The sequence below is a fragment of the Ranitomeya variabilis genome, chromosome 5 (assembly GCF_051348905.1).
Source record: "Ranitomeya variabilis isolate aRanVar5 chromosome 5, aRanVar5.hap1, whole genome shotgun sequence".
Classification (NCBI taxonomy): domain Eukaryota; kingdom Metazoa; phylum Chordata; class Amphibia; order Anura; family Dendrobatidae; genus Ranitomeya; species Ranitomeya variabilis.
The window spans coordinates 411,688,750-411,705,484 of NC_135236.1; the positions used below are offsets into that span (position 1 = coordinate 411,688,750).

Sequence of the window (16,735 nt, forward strand, 5' to 3'; positions counted from 1 at the left end):
CACTGGGGCAGATTGCTGGACACACTGGGGGCAATGCTGGACACTGGGGCAGATTGCTGGACACACTGGGGGTAATGCTGGACACTGGGGCAGATTGCTGGACACACTGGGGGCAATGCTGGACACTGGGGCAGATTGCTGGACACACTGGGGGCAATGATGGACACTGGGGCAGATTGCTGGACACACTGGGGCAATGCTGAACACTGGGGCAGATTGCTGGACACACTGGGGCAATGCTGAACACTGGGGCAGATTGCTGGACACACTGGGTGTAATGCTGGACACTGGGGCAGATTGCTGGACACACTGGGGGCAATGCTGGACACTGGGGCAGATTGCTGGACACACTGGGGGCAATGCTGGACACTGGGGCAGATTGCTGGACACACTGGGGGCAATGCTGGACACTGGGGCAGATTGCTGGACACACTGGGGGCAATGCTGGACACTGGGGCAGATTGCTGGACACACTGGGGGCAATGCTGGACACTGGGGCAGATTGCTGGACACACTGGGGGCAATGATGGACACTGGGGCAGATTGCTGGACACACTGGGGCAATGCTGAACACTGGGGCAGATTGCTGGACACACTGGGGCAATGCTGAACACTGGGGCAGATTGCTGGACACACTGGGTGTAATGCTGGACACTGGGGCAGATTGCTGGACACACTGGGGGCAATGCTGGACACTGGGGCAGATTGCTGGACACACTGGGGGCAATGCTGGACACTGGGGCAGATTGCTGGACACACTGGGGGCAATGCTGGACACTGGGGCAGATTGCTGGACACACTGGGGGCAATGCTGGACACTGGGGCAGATTGCTGGACACACTGGGGGCAATGCTGGACACTGGGGCAGATTGCTGGACACACTGGGGGCAATGATGGACACTGGGGCAGATTGCTGGACACACTGGGGCAATGCTGAACACTGGGGCAGATTGCTGGACACACTGGGGCAAGCACGGTGGCGCAGTGGTTAGCACAGCAGCCTTGCAGCGCTGGAGTCCTGGGTTCTAATCCCACTTTGGACAACATCTGCAAAGAGTTTGTATGTTCTCTCCGTGTTTGCGTGGGTTTCCTCCGGGCACTCCGGTTTCCTCCCACATTCCAAAGACATACTGATAGGGAATTTAGATTGTGAGCCCCATCGGGGACAGCGATGATAATGTGTGCAAACTGTAAAGCGCTGCGTAATATGTTAGTGCTATATAAAAATAAAGATTATTATTATTATTATAATGCTGGACACTGCGCCTGTGCGGCCGCCCTGCTTGTGAATCCCAGCCCCGCACTCTGCATAATGCATAACACACTGCGGGGCTGGGATTACCAAGGTGGGTGGCCGCACTCGCCGCACAGGCGCAGTCTGCAAGCCTGGCTGTGACGTCAGACGGCCAGAGCTCTCTGCGCCTGCACCAAACAGTGATACACAGCACAGGCGCCGGATTTCATGGGTAAACAGCGCTGAGGGGGCGGTGCCCTGCGTCGAGTGACGGCAATGGGGGGGGCGCCAAACTCGGGAACAGCCCCGGGCGGCAAAACCTCTAGCTACGCCAGTGCATGGCGCCCACTCTCAATCCAGTCAACTTTGCGTTAAAAAAGTCAAATGGCGCTCCTTCCCTGCTGAGCCCTGCCCTGCCGTGCGCCCAGTGGATTTCCCCCACTTATGGGGTATCGGCGTACTCAGGAGAAGCTGCACAACAAATGCTGTGGTCCATTTTCTGCTACCCTTGTAAAAAAATTTGGGTCAAAAGTAATTTTTTTATGTGAAAAAAGTTAAACATTCTTATTGAATGTGATCTTGAATACCTTGAGGGGTGCAGATTTTATAATGGTGTCACTTTTGGGTATTTTCGGTCATGTATGCCCCATCGCTGGTCAACTATTGACCCCTTATAACGTCCTAACAAAAAAAATTATGTTTCCAAACGTTTCATGTAAACAAAGGAGGGTGAAGGCTTGTGCTTATATATATCACATCCACACATAGTAATGACGGAATATTCGGGTCATATACGGAGGGAGGGTCTGCTGCTGCTGCTGTGTTTCATGAACACTGTGATGTCGGAGACAGCCTTCCCCTAGTCGCATTGCTGCTGCACAACTGTGCTACGATCAGCAGGGGGCGATGTGTGAATTGTGTCACTTTTCAACCTCCCAACAGCAGAGGGCGCAGCTCCTGAGGCTACATCCACGCTTACCGTCTATTCTTCCCTCAGCCATTTCCTGCTAACTCCGGCGGTGTGTTCAATCGAGCGCTCCGAGGAGGAATTTTTTGTGCTGCACGTGCGGTTGATCTAGAGATCGGCGCGCCTGCACCGGCATCATGGTGAGTGACGGGAGCGAGCGGAGGCCGGGGGCACAAGCCTGTGCTGCTGGGGACGGAGGCGGCGCGGCACCACCATGCATTGTACGCAGATGGCCTAGTCTGTGTGCGGCACCATTCATGCTGGTGGGGGGGAAACCTAGGAGCAGTACAGTGGTGGGAGTACCAGTCATATTGGTGGTGGATACAGAGAGCACACAGTGAGGGCGAGTCCCGGTGTGCGGTACTGGTGGATGGAGGTGGTAGAGGAGCAGTGCACCATGATGGTCCAGTGTGCGGTACCACTCATGCTGGTGGAAGGAGATGGTAGAGGAGCAGTGCACCATGATGGTCCAGTGTGCGGTACCACTCATGCTGGTGGAAGGAGATGGTAGAGGAGCAGTGCACCATGATGGTCCAGTGTGCGGTACTTGTGGAAGGAGGTGGTAGAGGAGCAGTACACCTTGATGGTCCAGTGTGCGGCACCATTCATGCTGGTGGGGGGGAAACCTAGGAGCAGTACAGTGGTGGGAGTACCAGTCATATTGGTGGTGGATACAGAGAGCACACAGTGAGGGCGAGTCCCGGTGTGCGGTACTGGTGGATGGAGGTGGTAGAGGAGCAGTACACCATGATGGTCCAGTGTGCGGTACCACTCATGCTGGTGGAAGGAGATGGTAGAGGAGCAGTGCACCATGATGGTCCAGTGTGCGGTACCACTCATGCTGGTGGAAGGAGATGGTAGAGGAGCAGTGCACCATGATGGTCCAGTGTGCGGTACTTGTGGAAGGAGGTGGTAGAGGAGCAGTACACCTTGATGGTCCAGTGTGCGGTACCATTCATGCTGGTGGAAGGAGATGGTAGAGGAGCAGTACACCATGATGGTCCAGTGTGCGGTACCATTCATGCTGGTGGAAGGAGATGGTAGAGGAGCAGTGCACCATGATGGTCCAGTGTGCGGTACTTGTGGAAGGAGGTGGTAGAGGAGCAGTACACCTTGATGGGCCAGTGTGCGGTACCATTCATGCTGGTGGAAGGAGGTGGTAGAGGAGCAGTACACCTTGATGGGCCAGTGTGCGGTACCATTCATGCTGGTGGAAGGAGGTGGTAGAGGAGCAGTACACCATGATGGTCCAGTGTGCGGTACTTGTGGAAGGAGGTGGTAGAGGAGCAGTACACCTTGATGGGCCAGTGTGCGGTACCATTCATGCTGGTGGAAGGAGGTGGTAGAGGAGCAGTACACCTTGATGGGCCAGTGTGCGGTACCATTCATGCTGGTGGAAGGAGGTGGTAGAGGAGCAGTACACCTTGATGGGCCAGTGTGCGGTACCATTCATGCTGGTGGAAGGAGGTGGTAGAGGAGCAGTACACCTTGATGGGCCAGTGTGCGGTACCATTCATGCTGGTGGAAGGAGATGGTAGAGGAGCAGTACACCATGATGGTCCAGTGTGCGGTACCAGTCATACTGGTGGAAGGAGATGGTAGAGGAGCAGTACATTGATGGCTTAGTCCCAGTGTGCAGTGTAGCAGTCACTTACCACTGCAGGAGGATCCTCACCATTGCATTAATAATGATCATTTTATTTCTATGGTGCCATCATATTCTGCAGCATTTTACAATTAAATGGGGACATGTACAAACAGTAAACACATTAGGAAGTAGCAAAGTTCACAAGTTAGAGGAGAAGTAAGGTTCCTGCTCGCAAGCGTTCAATTTATAAGGAGAAAGAAGGGAGGCAGTAGGTAGAAAGTGCTGGTCCATGTGTGGTCCAGCCATAATAACTAGGGCATTTTACATGATCTGGTCACCAACCGGTATCTGTGTAAGGCTGGGTTCACACTGCGCTAACAGCAGCCCGTTCAACACATACGTTAACGGGCTGCTGTAACGCAAGTGCCGACATTCTAGCGCAGATAGAGCATCTGCTAGCTCTATCTGCGCTAGCGGTGACGGACCCGGAAACGCTGCAGCCCGTTTCTCAGGGTCCGTCACTCAATGACGGCACATCCCTTTCATACGCTCATTGTGGGCGGGCGCTAGCGATGCGTCCGACATTGAATTCGATGGCGGCGTTAACGGACTACGTTACACCGCGTTATGCTGCGGTGTAACGTAGTCCATCTAACAGACGGGTTTAACGCAATGTGAACCCAGCCTAAGTGCAGTTACCAAGTGCCAGAGGGTGCATGGGGGATGTGGAGGCAGATGAGTAGGAAGGACCAGATTATAAAGAAAATGTAGAAACTGACCAAGGGAGAGTTAGTTTAATGAGTTGAGGTGACAAGTCTGTTTGAAGAGAGATATTTTTAAAGCAAGCTTATAAATGGGGGAGCTAGATATTAGTCAGATTGTCCAGAAAACTGGTGCAGCACATGAGAAGTCTTGTTGATGACGGTGTGATGTTTAGATTATGGAGGATGTTATTCTTAGATCATTTTCAGAATGCGGAGCACGGGTATGGTGATGGAGATGGGCGAGGAGAGGTAGGGTTGTGCAGACCTGTGGAGCGCTTTGTGGGTGGCAGCGATGAGTTTATATTGGACTCTGTAGCGGATGGGCAGCCAGTGTAGTGATTAGCACAAGGCAAAGGCATCCGTGTAGCAGTTGGAGAGGAATATGATCCTGGCTGCTGCTTTCAGGACAGATTGGAGTGGAGAAAGTGCGGTTAGTGCAAGGCTAATCGGTAGAGTCACAGTAGTCCAGGCGAAAATTAATAAGAGTGGCTTTAAGAGTTTTTGCAGAGTCAAAGGTGAGAAAAGGTCTGTTATTAAGTTACAGGTAACATGAGCAATTGGATATAGGGCATAAAGGAAAGTTCTGTGTCAAATATTACCCCAAGGGAGTGTCCTCCTTGGGAATTATGGTTGAATCATACAAGGCAATTGCATTACATGTCACGTGGAGCTTATTTCCTGTATAGTTGTCAATTCTCTCCTCTTCTTTCAGAGTTTGCCATTAAACCCCAAACCCTTTTTGAATGGACTCACTGGTAAGCCTGTAATGGTGAAGCTGAAGTGGGGGATGGAGTACAAGGGCTACCTGGTGTCAGTGGATGGATATATGAACATGCAGGTACGATGCTGGCTCTGGGGGGTTCTGAGATTTTATGTCCAACACTCTGGTTTAGAGTAAGTTACAAAGTAGAGCTCCACTACTTACACTGAATCCATTGCTGTCCGTCATTTGCCTGATTGCGAATGATAGACATGACGGGGAAGTCTATAGGTAACTATTTTATTATTTTATGTCATTTACTTTGTCAAATTTTGTAATATCCTGGAAAACTCTATTAGCGTGACCTGATTTGGGTTGTTCCCATAACATAAAAACTCCCAAGAGCTTTCCTGGTGCTTTCACCAAATGTTCCCTGCAGACAGTGTTAGAGCGCCGGGTCAGGAGTAGAGAGATTCAGAAGGCTATCTAGAAACCTATACTTGTTATATGGGATCCACTTTAATGTATCAAGAAATTGCATAAATGATTATTCCTGTGCAAATATCTTTGGGATTATGACATTTGGCAGGTTTTCACGTACAACAGAGTATGTTAGCAACTAAATATATCCTAATGTGCAAACATGACTATATCTGTGTGGGGAACAGTTAAAAAAAAAAAATCTTTAAAGGGAACCTGTCAGCAGTTTTGGCCGATAGAAGATATGACCACCGCCTTTCATGGCTGATATAGAGCATTCCATAATGCTGTAGATATGCCCCTGGTCCGACCTGAAAGATAAGGAAAATAAGTTTTATTATACTCACCCGGGGGGGGGGGGGGGGCGGTCTGGTGTGGTCCGGTCCGATGGGTGTCGCATGTCCGGGTCCGGTGCCTCCCTTCTTCTTGTATTATTATAGAATGCTGTAGATAAGCCTTGAAAGGCAGTGGCTGTATCTAATATCGGCGTAAACTGCTGAAAGGTTCCCTTTAAGGGGTTTGTCCACAACTTATTTTTCTCTTCGCCACGACAGCACCCACTGAGAGAGGGGATCCGCCCCTAGGAACAGGAAACCCTATGGAGAGATAAAAGGGGCGGTCCCCCTCGCTCCCACAGTTTGGTTTCCTGTTCCTACGGGAATCCATGGAGAGAAGAGGATACCCAGCCTGGATGCCGCTTGCGCGGTTTACCTTAGAGGACGGCAAGGGCTCCAGGGCTGGAAGCAGCGTCGGGGGTCCTGGCTCAGTTTCCCCCCTCTGCTGGCAGACGTCGTGAGGCCAGGACGGGTGGTTGCTGGTTCTCGGGAGACCAGCCGGATTCGTCTGCGGGAGCAGCGCTGTAGTGCGGTCAGCGTCGCGCCGTCCTCGGCGGACGCATACACAGCATGGAGCCCCAGTGTATTCCCCCGGAAGTACAGGTAAACTTCCGGGGTGATGGAGGAGGAGGACAGCGCCTGCGCTGACACCGGCGGCAGCGCAGGCGCATACAATATGGCCGCGACCCGGAAGTGACTAGCGCTTCCGGGTACAACCGGAAGAAGATGGCGGCCCCCATATGAAAGGACGCCGGCGATGTCGCTCCGGCGTCCACTATGGATTCTGCGCAGGACGCTGTGATGTCTTCCTTAGAAGCCACCGCATCCACTCCACGCAGCCATGCCAGCACCAGCCGCTCTAAGCAGAGCGGATCTTCTAGGAAGAGCAAGTCGGATCGTGCTATTCCTCAACCTGTGCCTCAGTCTCCTCCTCATCAGCCGGTACCTTCACAGACAGCTTCACTGGGTGAGTGTATATCTACCCTATTTAGGCTGATTACTGTTCCCTCTCCCTCACACCCTAGGCCAAAAGGACTGAAAAAACGAAACACAGACAGTGTGCGTTATGTCTCCAGCCCCTTCCGGATAGTCATAAAAAGAGGCTTTGTAAACCGTGTATTGACTCTACCTTACGGGAAGAAGCCTCGGTTAGATCAGAGGACATTAGGGGCATGATTAGAGAAGAATTACGAGCCTTACATAGTTCTGACAAAGAGCCGCGTACTAAAGGGAAAAAGGGGTACGTTTCCCCTATATCTGACCAGTCGTCTGATAGAGAAAATGCAGACTCTGACATTTCCCGTGAATACGTTTCCTCCGATGAGGATCAAGATACGTGCTTTCCCACCGATAGCATTGATAACCTGGTAAAGTCAGTCTGCAACACCATGGGCATTGAAGATTCTAAGGTTGTTAAAACGCAGCAGGATATAATGTTTGCTGGTCTGTCGGAAAAGAGAAGGCCCTCCTTTCCTGTAATAGCAGCGGTAAAAGATCTAATCAAGAAAGAGTGGGAAAGCCAGGGGCAAAGGGGTTTACCACCAACCTCAAAAAGACGTTATCCCTTCAATGATGAAGAGTTCTCATTATGGTCAAAAGCCCGAAGGTGGATGCAGCAGTGGCATCCACATCCAAAAAATCCTCACTGCCCGTGGAGGATTCGGGCTCATTGCAGGACCCACTGGACCGTAAAACCGACTCTCTTTTAAAAAGAGCCTGGGAGTCATGTACGGGAGCCTTTAGGCCGGCAATATCGGCTACATGCACCGCTAGGTCCATGCTAGTCTGGCTAAATGATTTGGAGGAGGGACTAAAAAGCAGTCTCTCTAGAGACAAATTAATGTCCTCTATACCCCTGATCAGAGGGGCTACAGCCTTCCTGGCGGACTCATCTGCTGACTCTATACGCTTGGCGGCTAAGTCAGCAGGACTCACGAATGCAGCACGCAGAGCCCTGTGGCTTAAAGGATGGAAGGGTGATCCCCAAACAAAATCTAAATTGTGTGGCCTCCCATGTCAGGGTGAGTACCTGTTTGGTACTAAACTAGACGAGATCTTAACTAAAGCGGGAGAGAGGAAGAAGGGCTTCCCTAACGTTAATTACCTTCCATCCTATAGGAGAGCATTCCGGAAGCCCGTGTTTAATAGAAGGAAAGATTTTAAAAACCAAGACCGCTGGGCCTCTAGAGACACCAAACAAAGGGGTGCATTCTTTGGGAAGCGCCCTTTCAAACCTGAGGACAAACCCCGTTAGAGCGGATCTACCTGTGGGAGGTAGATTATCCTCCTTCTCAGATAAATGGCGGCTGATAACATCAAATAGTTGGGCAAATGATCTTGTCACCTCCGGCTTAAAATTAAGATTTTCCCGAGTCCCTCCGGACTCATTTCTATTGACTTCATTAAAATCTCAATCACAACAGGAGGCATTGGAGCAGGAAGTAATGAGTCTTCTGTCCAAGGGGGTTTTGGTGGAAGTTCCACTTCTTCAGGAGGGCAAAGGGTTTTACTCCCCTTTATTTCTAATACCAAAACCGGATGGATCATTCAGAACCATTATAAACCTTAAGAAATTAAACACCTTCTTAGAAAATCAAACCTTTAAAATGGAGTCTATCCGATCCACCATAAAACTCCTGTTTCCCCATTGCTTTATGACGGTTCTGGACTTGAAAGATGCGTATTACCATCTCCCAATCTTTAAAAAACATCAACAATATCTCCGCGTGGCGGTTGTGATAAAAGGATATATACGGCACTTTCAGTACACGGCAATGCCCTTTGGACTATCAATTGCTCCAAGGGTATTCACTAAACTAATGTCAGAGGTCATGTCATATCTAAGATTAAAAGACACCCTCATAATCCCATACCTAGACGACCTTTTAGTGGTAGGAAAATCCCCCTAACAATGTCAGCAAAGGTTAAGTCACATGATTTCATCCTTGCAGAACTTAGGATGGATAATAAATTGGGAAAAATCTAGGCTGATCCCAACGACTCGGCAAGTATTTTTGGGGATTATATTAGATTCTATAAGTCAAAAATGTTTTCTCCCAGAATCTAAACAGATAACGGTGAGGAATAAAGTTCAGTCTATACTAGATAAACCTATAATTTCCCTTCGGGAAGGTATGTCCTTACTTGGCTCCTTCACGTCATGTATCCCAGCGGTTCCATGGGCCCAGTTCCACTCGAGGTGCTTACAGTATGCAATTTTACATGAGGAGATAAAATTACAAGGGCGATTAGACGGTAAAATTTCCCTTTCTAGTGACGTAATCCAATCTCTAACCTGGTGGCTACAACCAGACCATCTAGTTATCGGGGTTCCCTGGGAGGTTAAACCCTCAAACATAATATTTACGGATGCCAGCCCTCATGGTTGGGGGGCACATTTGAGGGACCAGGTTGTCCAGGGGCGGTGGTCGGTTACGGAGTTAGACGACTCGTCTAATAAAAAAGAACTAAAAGCCATCTATCATGCCCTATGTAAATTCCTCCCACAGCTACACGGAACACATACCAGGGTACTCTCAGACAATATGACATCAGTGGCTTACGTCAATCATCAAGGAGGAACGAGATCAGGCACTCTCATGTCTTTAACCGAAGACATCTTGACTATAGCCGAAAATCATCTTCTGTCCTTATCAGCGCTACATGTCCGAGGGATAGACAACTCAAAAGCAGACTTTCTCAGTCGTCATACCCTCCATCAGGGGGAGTGGGTGTTAAATCATCGGATATTCAAAATGATAACTATAAAATGGGGTGTACCCGACATAGATCTCTTCGCTACAAGAGACAACAGGCAAGTAAAAACATTCGCCTCAATGTTCCGAACCGACAACCCCGATGTTCTCGACGCCCTCCAGATTCCGTGGACATTTCAGAAAGCATATGCCTTTCCCCCGATGATTCTTCTTCCAACAGTAATCAGGAAGATAAGAGAGGACAGAGCGAATGTGATCTTAATTGCCCCGTTCTGGCCAAAGAGACCATGGTTTTCTCTGCTCAGAGCCATGTCCATCTCGGATCCATGGATTCTCCCAGAGAATCAAGATCTGCTTTTCCAGGGGCCCTTCAACCACCCTCATGTGAAGGGTCTGCGGTTGACAGCCTGGGATTTGAGAGGCAGCTATTAAAACTAAGGGGCTTCTCTGATAGAGTAATTGATACCCTACTGCTGAGTAGGAAAAGATCCACTACATCGATCTATGTAAAAGTGTGGAAAAAATTTTTAAGCCTCTATCCCTCAGCCCTGTCAAAGGAAATTCCAGTCTCTATCATTCTCGAATTTCTCCAGAAAGGACGGGACTTAGGCCTTTCGGTTAATACCTTAAAAGTGCAAGTTTCTGCACTAGGGGCCTTGTATAGTCACAACGTTGCGGGAGATAGGTGGATATCCAGATTCATTTCAGCCTGCCAGAGAGCAGAACCGGTCCAAATTCCCCACTCACCTCCTTGGGATGTTAATCTGGTCCTTGAAGCCTTGACAGACCACCCGTTTGAGCCTCTACATTCTGCTCACATTAAACATGTCTCCCTCAAGACTGCTCTTCTTGTCGCCTTAGTATCGGCAAGAAGGGTAAGTGACATACAGGCGCTATCAGTAGATCCTCCATTCATGTCAATATTGCCAGATAGGATTGTCCTAAAAACAGACCCTTCCTACTTGCCTAAAATGTGTACTAAATTCCATAGATCTCAAGAAATTCTTCTTCCTACCTTCTATAATAACCCTACAAATCAAGAAGAAGAAAAGTACCATACTTTAGATGTGAGAAGGGCTGTGATAACCTATCTAGACAGGACTAGTCCCTGGAGGAAGAGCAGGGCTCTCTTTGTTTCCTTCCAGGGTCAAAGGAAAGGAGCTGGTGTTACTAAAGGCACATTATCCCGATGGATTCGGGAGGCGATATACCTGGCCTATTCGTCTAAAGGGGAAGATCCACCTGAGACTGTAAAGGCACATTCCACCCGGGCGATAGCATCATCCTGGGCAGAGCGAGCAGAGGTTCCGATAGAACTCATATGTAAGGCCGCAACCTGGTCGTCTCCTACTACCTTCTATAGTCACTATAGACTAGATTTATCTGCCTCCACTGACCTGTGTTTCGGTAGATCAGTTCTTAACACAATAATCCCCCCCAAATGACTATCTCTGAAAGTCTCTCAGTGGGTGCTGTCGTGGCGAAGAGAAAACACCGGATTACGTACCGGTAATGCTCTTTTATAGAGCCACGACAGCACCCCTTCACTTCCCTCCCTTATATATTAGTTTGCATATGAGCACTATTAAGGGTGATTGGTTCTTGTAAATATTAGTAGTTTAAGATAAAATGATAATAATTGCCTACTAATACTGGTGGGCGGTTCCTCGCAATCTCTGTAACCCAAACTGTGGGAGCGAGGGGGACCGCCCCTTTTATCTCTCCATAGGGTTTCCTGTTCCTAGGGGCGGATCCCCTCTCTGTGGGTGCTGTCGTGGCTCTATAAAAGAGCATTACCGGTACGTAATCCGGTGTTTTTTTTTCCCCAGCATTGGTGCAAAATGCTTAAAAGAAAAATGTGTACTCTCATTACCCATTCTTGCCCATTGCCCTTTTCTTCTAGTACAGGTTAGGTCCCCTACCAGCCTTTGTACCTTCTTGTCCAGTCACATAGACATGTGACCACTGCAGTCAATCAGTGGCCACCATGCTGACCAATATATTGTGATTTACAGAATTACTATTGATGAAGTATTAACTTGGCCATACAATAAAGATTGCTGAAGGCCACTTACTGAATGCTGTATTGTTAAGGATGTTTTGAAAAGGGTATTATCTTGGGTGAAAATAAGAGGCCAAAAAATTTGGACAAAATGACCAGTCTCTGCTATGATCTTGTGGCCTGGTCTGGGATTTTATTAATGGGATAAAGATATGTTCTGTATAAGATTTATGACTGCAGCTCCCAACAGTAACAGTAAAAAATAAACCTTATTGTGTGTATGTGTATCTATCTATCTATCTATCTATCTATCTATATCAGTGTGTATATATTATGCCATGATTAGGTATTTGGCATCTGTCCTTCTCATGTGTATCACAAAAGGTGCAGATAATTAACAGAAACCTAATCGGACATCCAAATTCTGTAGTGTATTGCCTTGCGAAGGCTAGTAAAGGCTTCCTAGTGCTATGCGAGAATGTTACAGCAAAGACCGTCTAATCAGAGGTGGTGTAGAGCAAACCCATAACAGTGTGATTTATGTTGCAGCTTGCAAACACTGAGGAATATATTGATGGCGCATTGTCTGGACATCTTGGAGAAGTTTTGATAAGGTAAGTGCCATGTATGTGTACTAATGATGAGCGAGTGTACTCGTTGCTCGGGTTTTCCCCAGCACGCTCGGGTGACCTCCGAGTATTTGTTAGTGTTCGGAGATTGTTTTCCTTTCCACAGCTGAATGATTTACAGCTATTAGACAGCTTGATGGGGATTCCCTAGCAACCAGGCAACCCCCACATGTACTCAGCCTGGCTAATAGCTGTAAATCATTCAGCTGAGGTGATGAAAACTTAATCTCCGAACACTAACAAATACTCATCACCCATGCTCGGGAAAACCTGAGCAACGAGTAAACTCGCTCATCACTAATGTGTACCTGAATATTATATCACCAGCATAGAACACTTGGCTGGCCAAAGGTTCTTATAAAAAACACTTAATTGAAGTTGAGTCCAAACTGAGAGGAGATTTAAAAAAAAAACAAAAAAAAAAGACATCTCTGAGCAAATGGACCACAGTAAAATACATTAGGTTATTCATATCCACTGGACAATGGGTAGGGAGCGATAATGCACATAAGTTTATTGATCAAAAATGTAGGGAACACTTGTATAACCATAATCCAATGAAACCGCAGGGATATCAAACTGTCCAGTTAGGAAGCATAAGAGATTGTGAATGAATTCACCTGTTTTGGTGTAAATGAAAATGACAGGTGCACTGGATAAGCAACACTAGATAACCCTGTAAGAAGGCAATGGTTTTGCTGGTGATGGTCCCAATTACCTTATCCTTCCTGATCTCCAGTTTTCATTTTACTGGTGTCCTTGTCACTACTGGTAGCATGAGATGGTACCTGCAGCCCATTGCACATGTAGTCCAGCTCCTCCTGGATTGTACATCCATACGTGCTGTGACAAAAAGGTTTGTCGTGTCTCCCAGCACAGTCTCGCGAGAATGGAGCAGATACCAGAACATGGGCCATTACAGAAGAGCTGTAAAATCCCATAGAAGGGCTTCAACACAGCTGCAGGATCGATATCTGCTCCCTTGAGTGAGGAGGAACAGGGAGAGCACTGACATAGCCCTATCGAATAACCCCCAGCGGGAGACTGGTGTACATGTCGGACCAAACTCTCGAAGCAGACTTGTTTAGTGTCCAACGTCCTTTAGTGGGTCCTGTGCTCACTGTACAGCTTCATTGGCATTTACACTGTAAAATAATTGTGAACGAGTGTTGTTTGTTTTTTTTTTAAGCTAGTTTCAAGATTGTCGTACTGTGTAAACAGGCTGCCGATCACCTCTTGAACAAGCATTTGTAAATTATTGTTTCTGCAGTGTAAACATCATTGTTCTCGGGGTGCATCGTCCTCTTTAAACAGGACTCGCACTAATGAGAACCATGGCAGGCTGTGCACAGTGAGTGATCTAATATTGCTCAGTGTGCATTGTTTGCACTGGTCTGCCTGTGTAAACAGTCGTATTATGCCGCCGTACACGGACCTGATAAGGAGCCTGACAGCCGATACATGCTGCGCAATTCATGGTCAGCATGTGTCAGGCACTGGCTGTATGATCTCAGCCATGTATGCTTGTCTCTGAAACGCTGTCATTTCAGATAAGAACATGCTATAGAAGCTGCCAGGGACCAAGCCACAGGAGAGACTAGCGGGTCCCCGGTGGCTTCTCTCCACCCGCTGCCCTAGATTGACAGGTCTTTCCCAATGTGCACATGTAGGCAGAGACCTGTAAATCAGTACACACAGGCTACCATGGTTTTCGGCAGAGCGAGTCCTGTTCAACCCCTTCACGGCATTTGATGTACCTGTACATTGCTGGATAGGGGCTCCCACCCTTACGTTGTAGGTGAGACCCAGCTGCCACTGCCCTCGGCTGTTCAACCCCCTCAATGCCGCAATCGATTTGTAATATTTAGGAGGCTGGGAGAGGGAGGGTTCAGTGCCCCACAACGTCATCGCGAGGGGCCCAATGTCGTCATGTCATCCTGAAGGTCTGCCAGCGACAGTGGCCTGCTTAGACCATGCCTGAAGCATCGTCTAAGGCTTCTGGAAGTGTAATGCTGACATGCACAATGCATGGCAATTCTGTTGCATTGCCATGCATTATACCAGAGATCAGAGTAATGAAAGTTAAAGTCCCATAGAGTGACTAAGTAAAAAAAAAAAAGTAAAAAAAAATCACGAAATAATTAAAACAACATACCCACTAATTGGTATATTTGTGTAAACATACAAATGTGTGGGCACACATTGATATTGACAAACGCAAAAAATATCAACCTAAATTTACCACTAACATCAAATATGTCACGAGAAGACAATCTCCGAATCAGTGGGGATCCATTGAAGAATTCCAGAGTTATTACCACATAAAGTGACAGTGGTCAGAATTGTAAAATTTGGCCTGGTCATGAAGGTGATGGGGTTAAATATCAGCTATCAGGTTCACTTTAAGTGAACCTGACACCCACCACTAAGTCAGTTCTGTGCTGGGTCACCTAATCCTCTGTGTCTAGCCTAATTTATTACTGTGGTCTATTCACCATTGTGCAGCTACCTTCCCCGGGTGCCCGTATGTATCTCCTGTGTGATCTGGCTTAGTAGTGGGGCCTGGGTTGGCATGTGACCTAGAGCACATCACTGCACCAACACTACCAGGTGGTGTTCACTCAGACTACACGCCATGGGCCCCTGATCAACTTGGTACATTTTAGCATAGTAAATCTGCACTAACATTTTAAAATGATTAATATATTTTAACTTGTACAGGTTCGTAAAGTAATGTACTCTGGTCATAAATTGTGCTACTGTAAATACTATTAATCTAGTCCTTGTCGATTTTACTGGCAGAGAATAATTAGCATTTTTAACCTTCTTTCTTTCTGTGCAGATGTAACAATGTGCTGTATATACGTGGTGTAGAAGAGGAGGAGGAAGACGGCGAGATGAGAGAATGAACAGACTTCCAAATTATTTTTGTACATTTATATTCACTTTTTGAGTTTGTTGCTGGACATGTTCTGTGTTTTCTGTTAACAATAAAAACAGTTGTAATATTTCTCATTCTTTATCGATCATTACATGAGCTCTCTAGGTTCCCACCCCGACTGTGGACTGATCACAACACATGCAGGTGCTTCTCACAAAATTAGAATGTCATCAAAAAGTTAATTTATTTTAAGTTCTTCAATACAAAAAGTGAAACTCCTATATAGTCATTACAAACAGTGATCTTTTTCAAGTGTTTATTTCTGTTAATGTTGATGATTATGGCTTACAGCCAATGAAAACACAAAAGTCATTATCTCAGTAAATTAGAATAGTTTATAATACCAGCTTGAAAAATGATTTTAAAATCCAAAATGTTGTCCTACTGAAATGTATGTTCAGTAAATGCACTCAATACTTGTTCAAGGATCCTTTTGCATCAATGCTGCATGGCATGGAGGCGATCAGCCTCTGGCACTGCTGAGGTGTTATGGAAGCCCAGGTTGCTTTGATAGCACCCTTCAACTCGTTTGCATTGTTGGGTCTGGTGTCTCTCATCTTCCTCTTGACAATACCCTATAGATTTCCTATGGGGTTAAGGTTAGGTGAATTTGCTGGCTAATCAAGCACAGTGATACTGTTGTTTTTAAACCAGGTATTGGTACTTTTCGCAGTGTGGACAGGTGCCAAGTCCTGCTGGAGAATGAAATTTCCATCTCCAAAAAGCTTGTCACCAGAGGGAAGCATGAAGTGCTCTAAAATTTCCTGGTAGACGGCTGCGCTGACTTTGGTCTTGATAAAACACAGTGGACCTACACCAGCAGATGACATGGCTCCCCAAACCACCACTGATTGTGGAAACTTCACGCCTCAAGCATCTTGGACTGTGTGCCTCTCCACTGTTCCTCCAGACTCTGGGACCTTGATTTCCAAATGAAATACAAAATTTACTTTCATCTGAAAACCTCACCTTGGACCACTGAGCAACAGGCCAGTTCTTTTTCTCCTTGGCCCAGGTAAGACACTTCTGGCATTGTCTATTGGTCATGAGTGGCTTGACTTAAGGAATGCGACATTTGTAGCCCATGTCCTGGATACGTCTGTGTGGTGGCTCTTGAAGCAATGACTCCAGCAGCAGTCCACTCCTTGTGAATCTCCCCCAAATTTTTGAATGGCCTTTTCTTAATCCTTTCAAGGCTATGGGTTTTTCCCGTTGCTTGTGCACCTTTTTCTACCACACTTTTTCCTTCCACTCAACTTTCCAGTAATATGCTTGGATGCAGCATTTTGTGAACAGCCAGCTTCTTTAGCAATGACCTTTTTGTGGCTTACCCTCCTTGTGGATTGTGTCAATGACTGCCTTCTGGACATCTGTCAAGT

The 16,735-nt window shown here is 47.3% G+C and overlaps 1 protein-coding gene across 1 annotated transcript; it reads left to right on the forward strand.

Moving 5' to 3' along the window:
* The first annotated feature begins 2,203 nt into the window (after window positions 1-2,203).
* Window positions 2,204-15,430, forward strand: SNRPF (small nuclear ribonucleoprotein polypeptide F). The gene is made up of 4 exons (XM_077265161.1): window positions 2,204-2,341; window positions 5,266-5,391; window positions 12,336-12,400; window positions 15,258-15,430. The coding sequence occupies exons 1-4, from the start codon at window positions 2,339-2,341 to the stop codon at window positions 15,322-15,324; spliced, it is 261 nt and encodes an 86-aa protein (XP_077121276.1). The 5' UTR covers window positions 2,204-2,338; the 3' UTR covers window positions 15,325-15,430.
* Window positions 15,431-16,735: the final 1,305 nt, after the last annotated feature.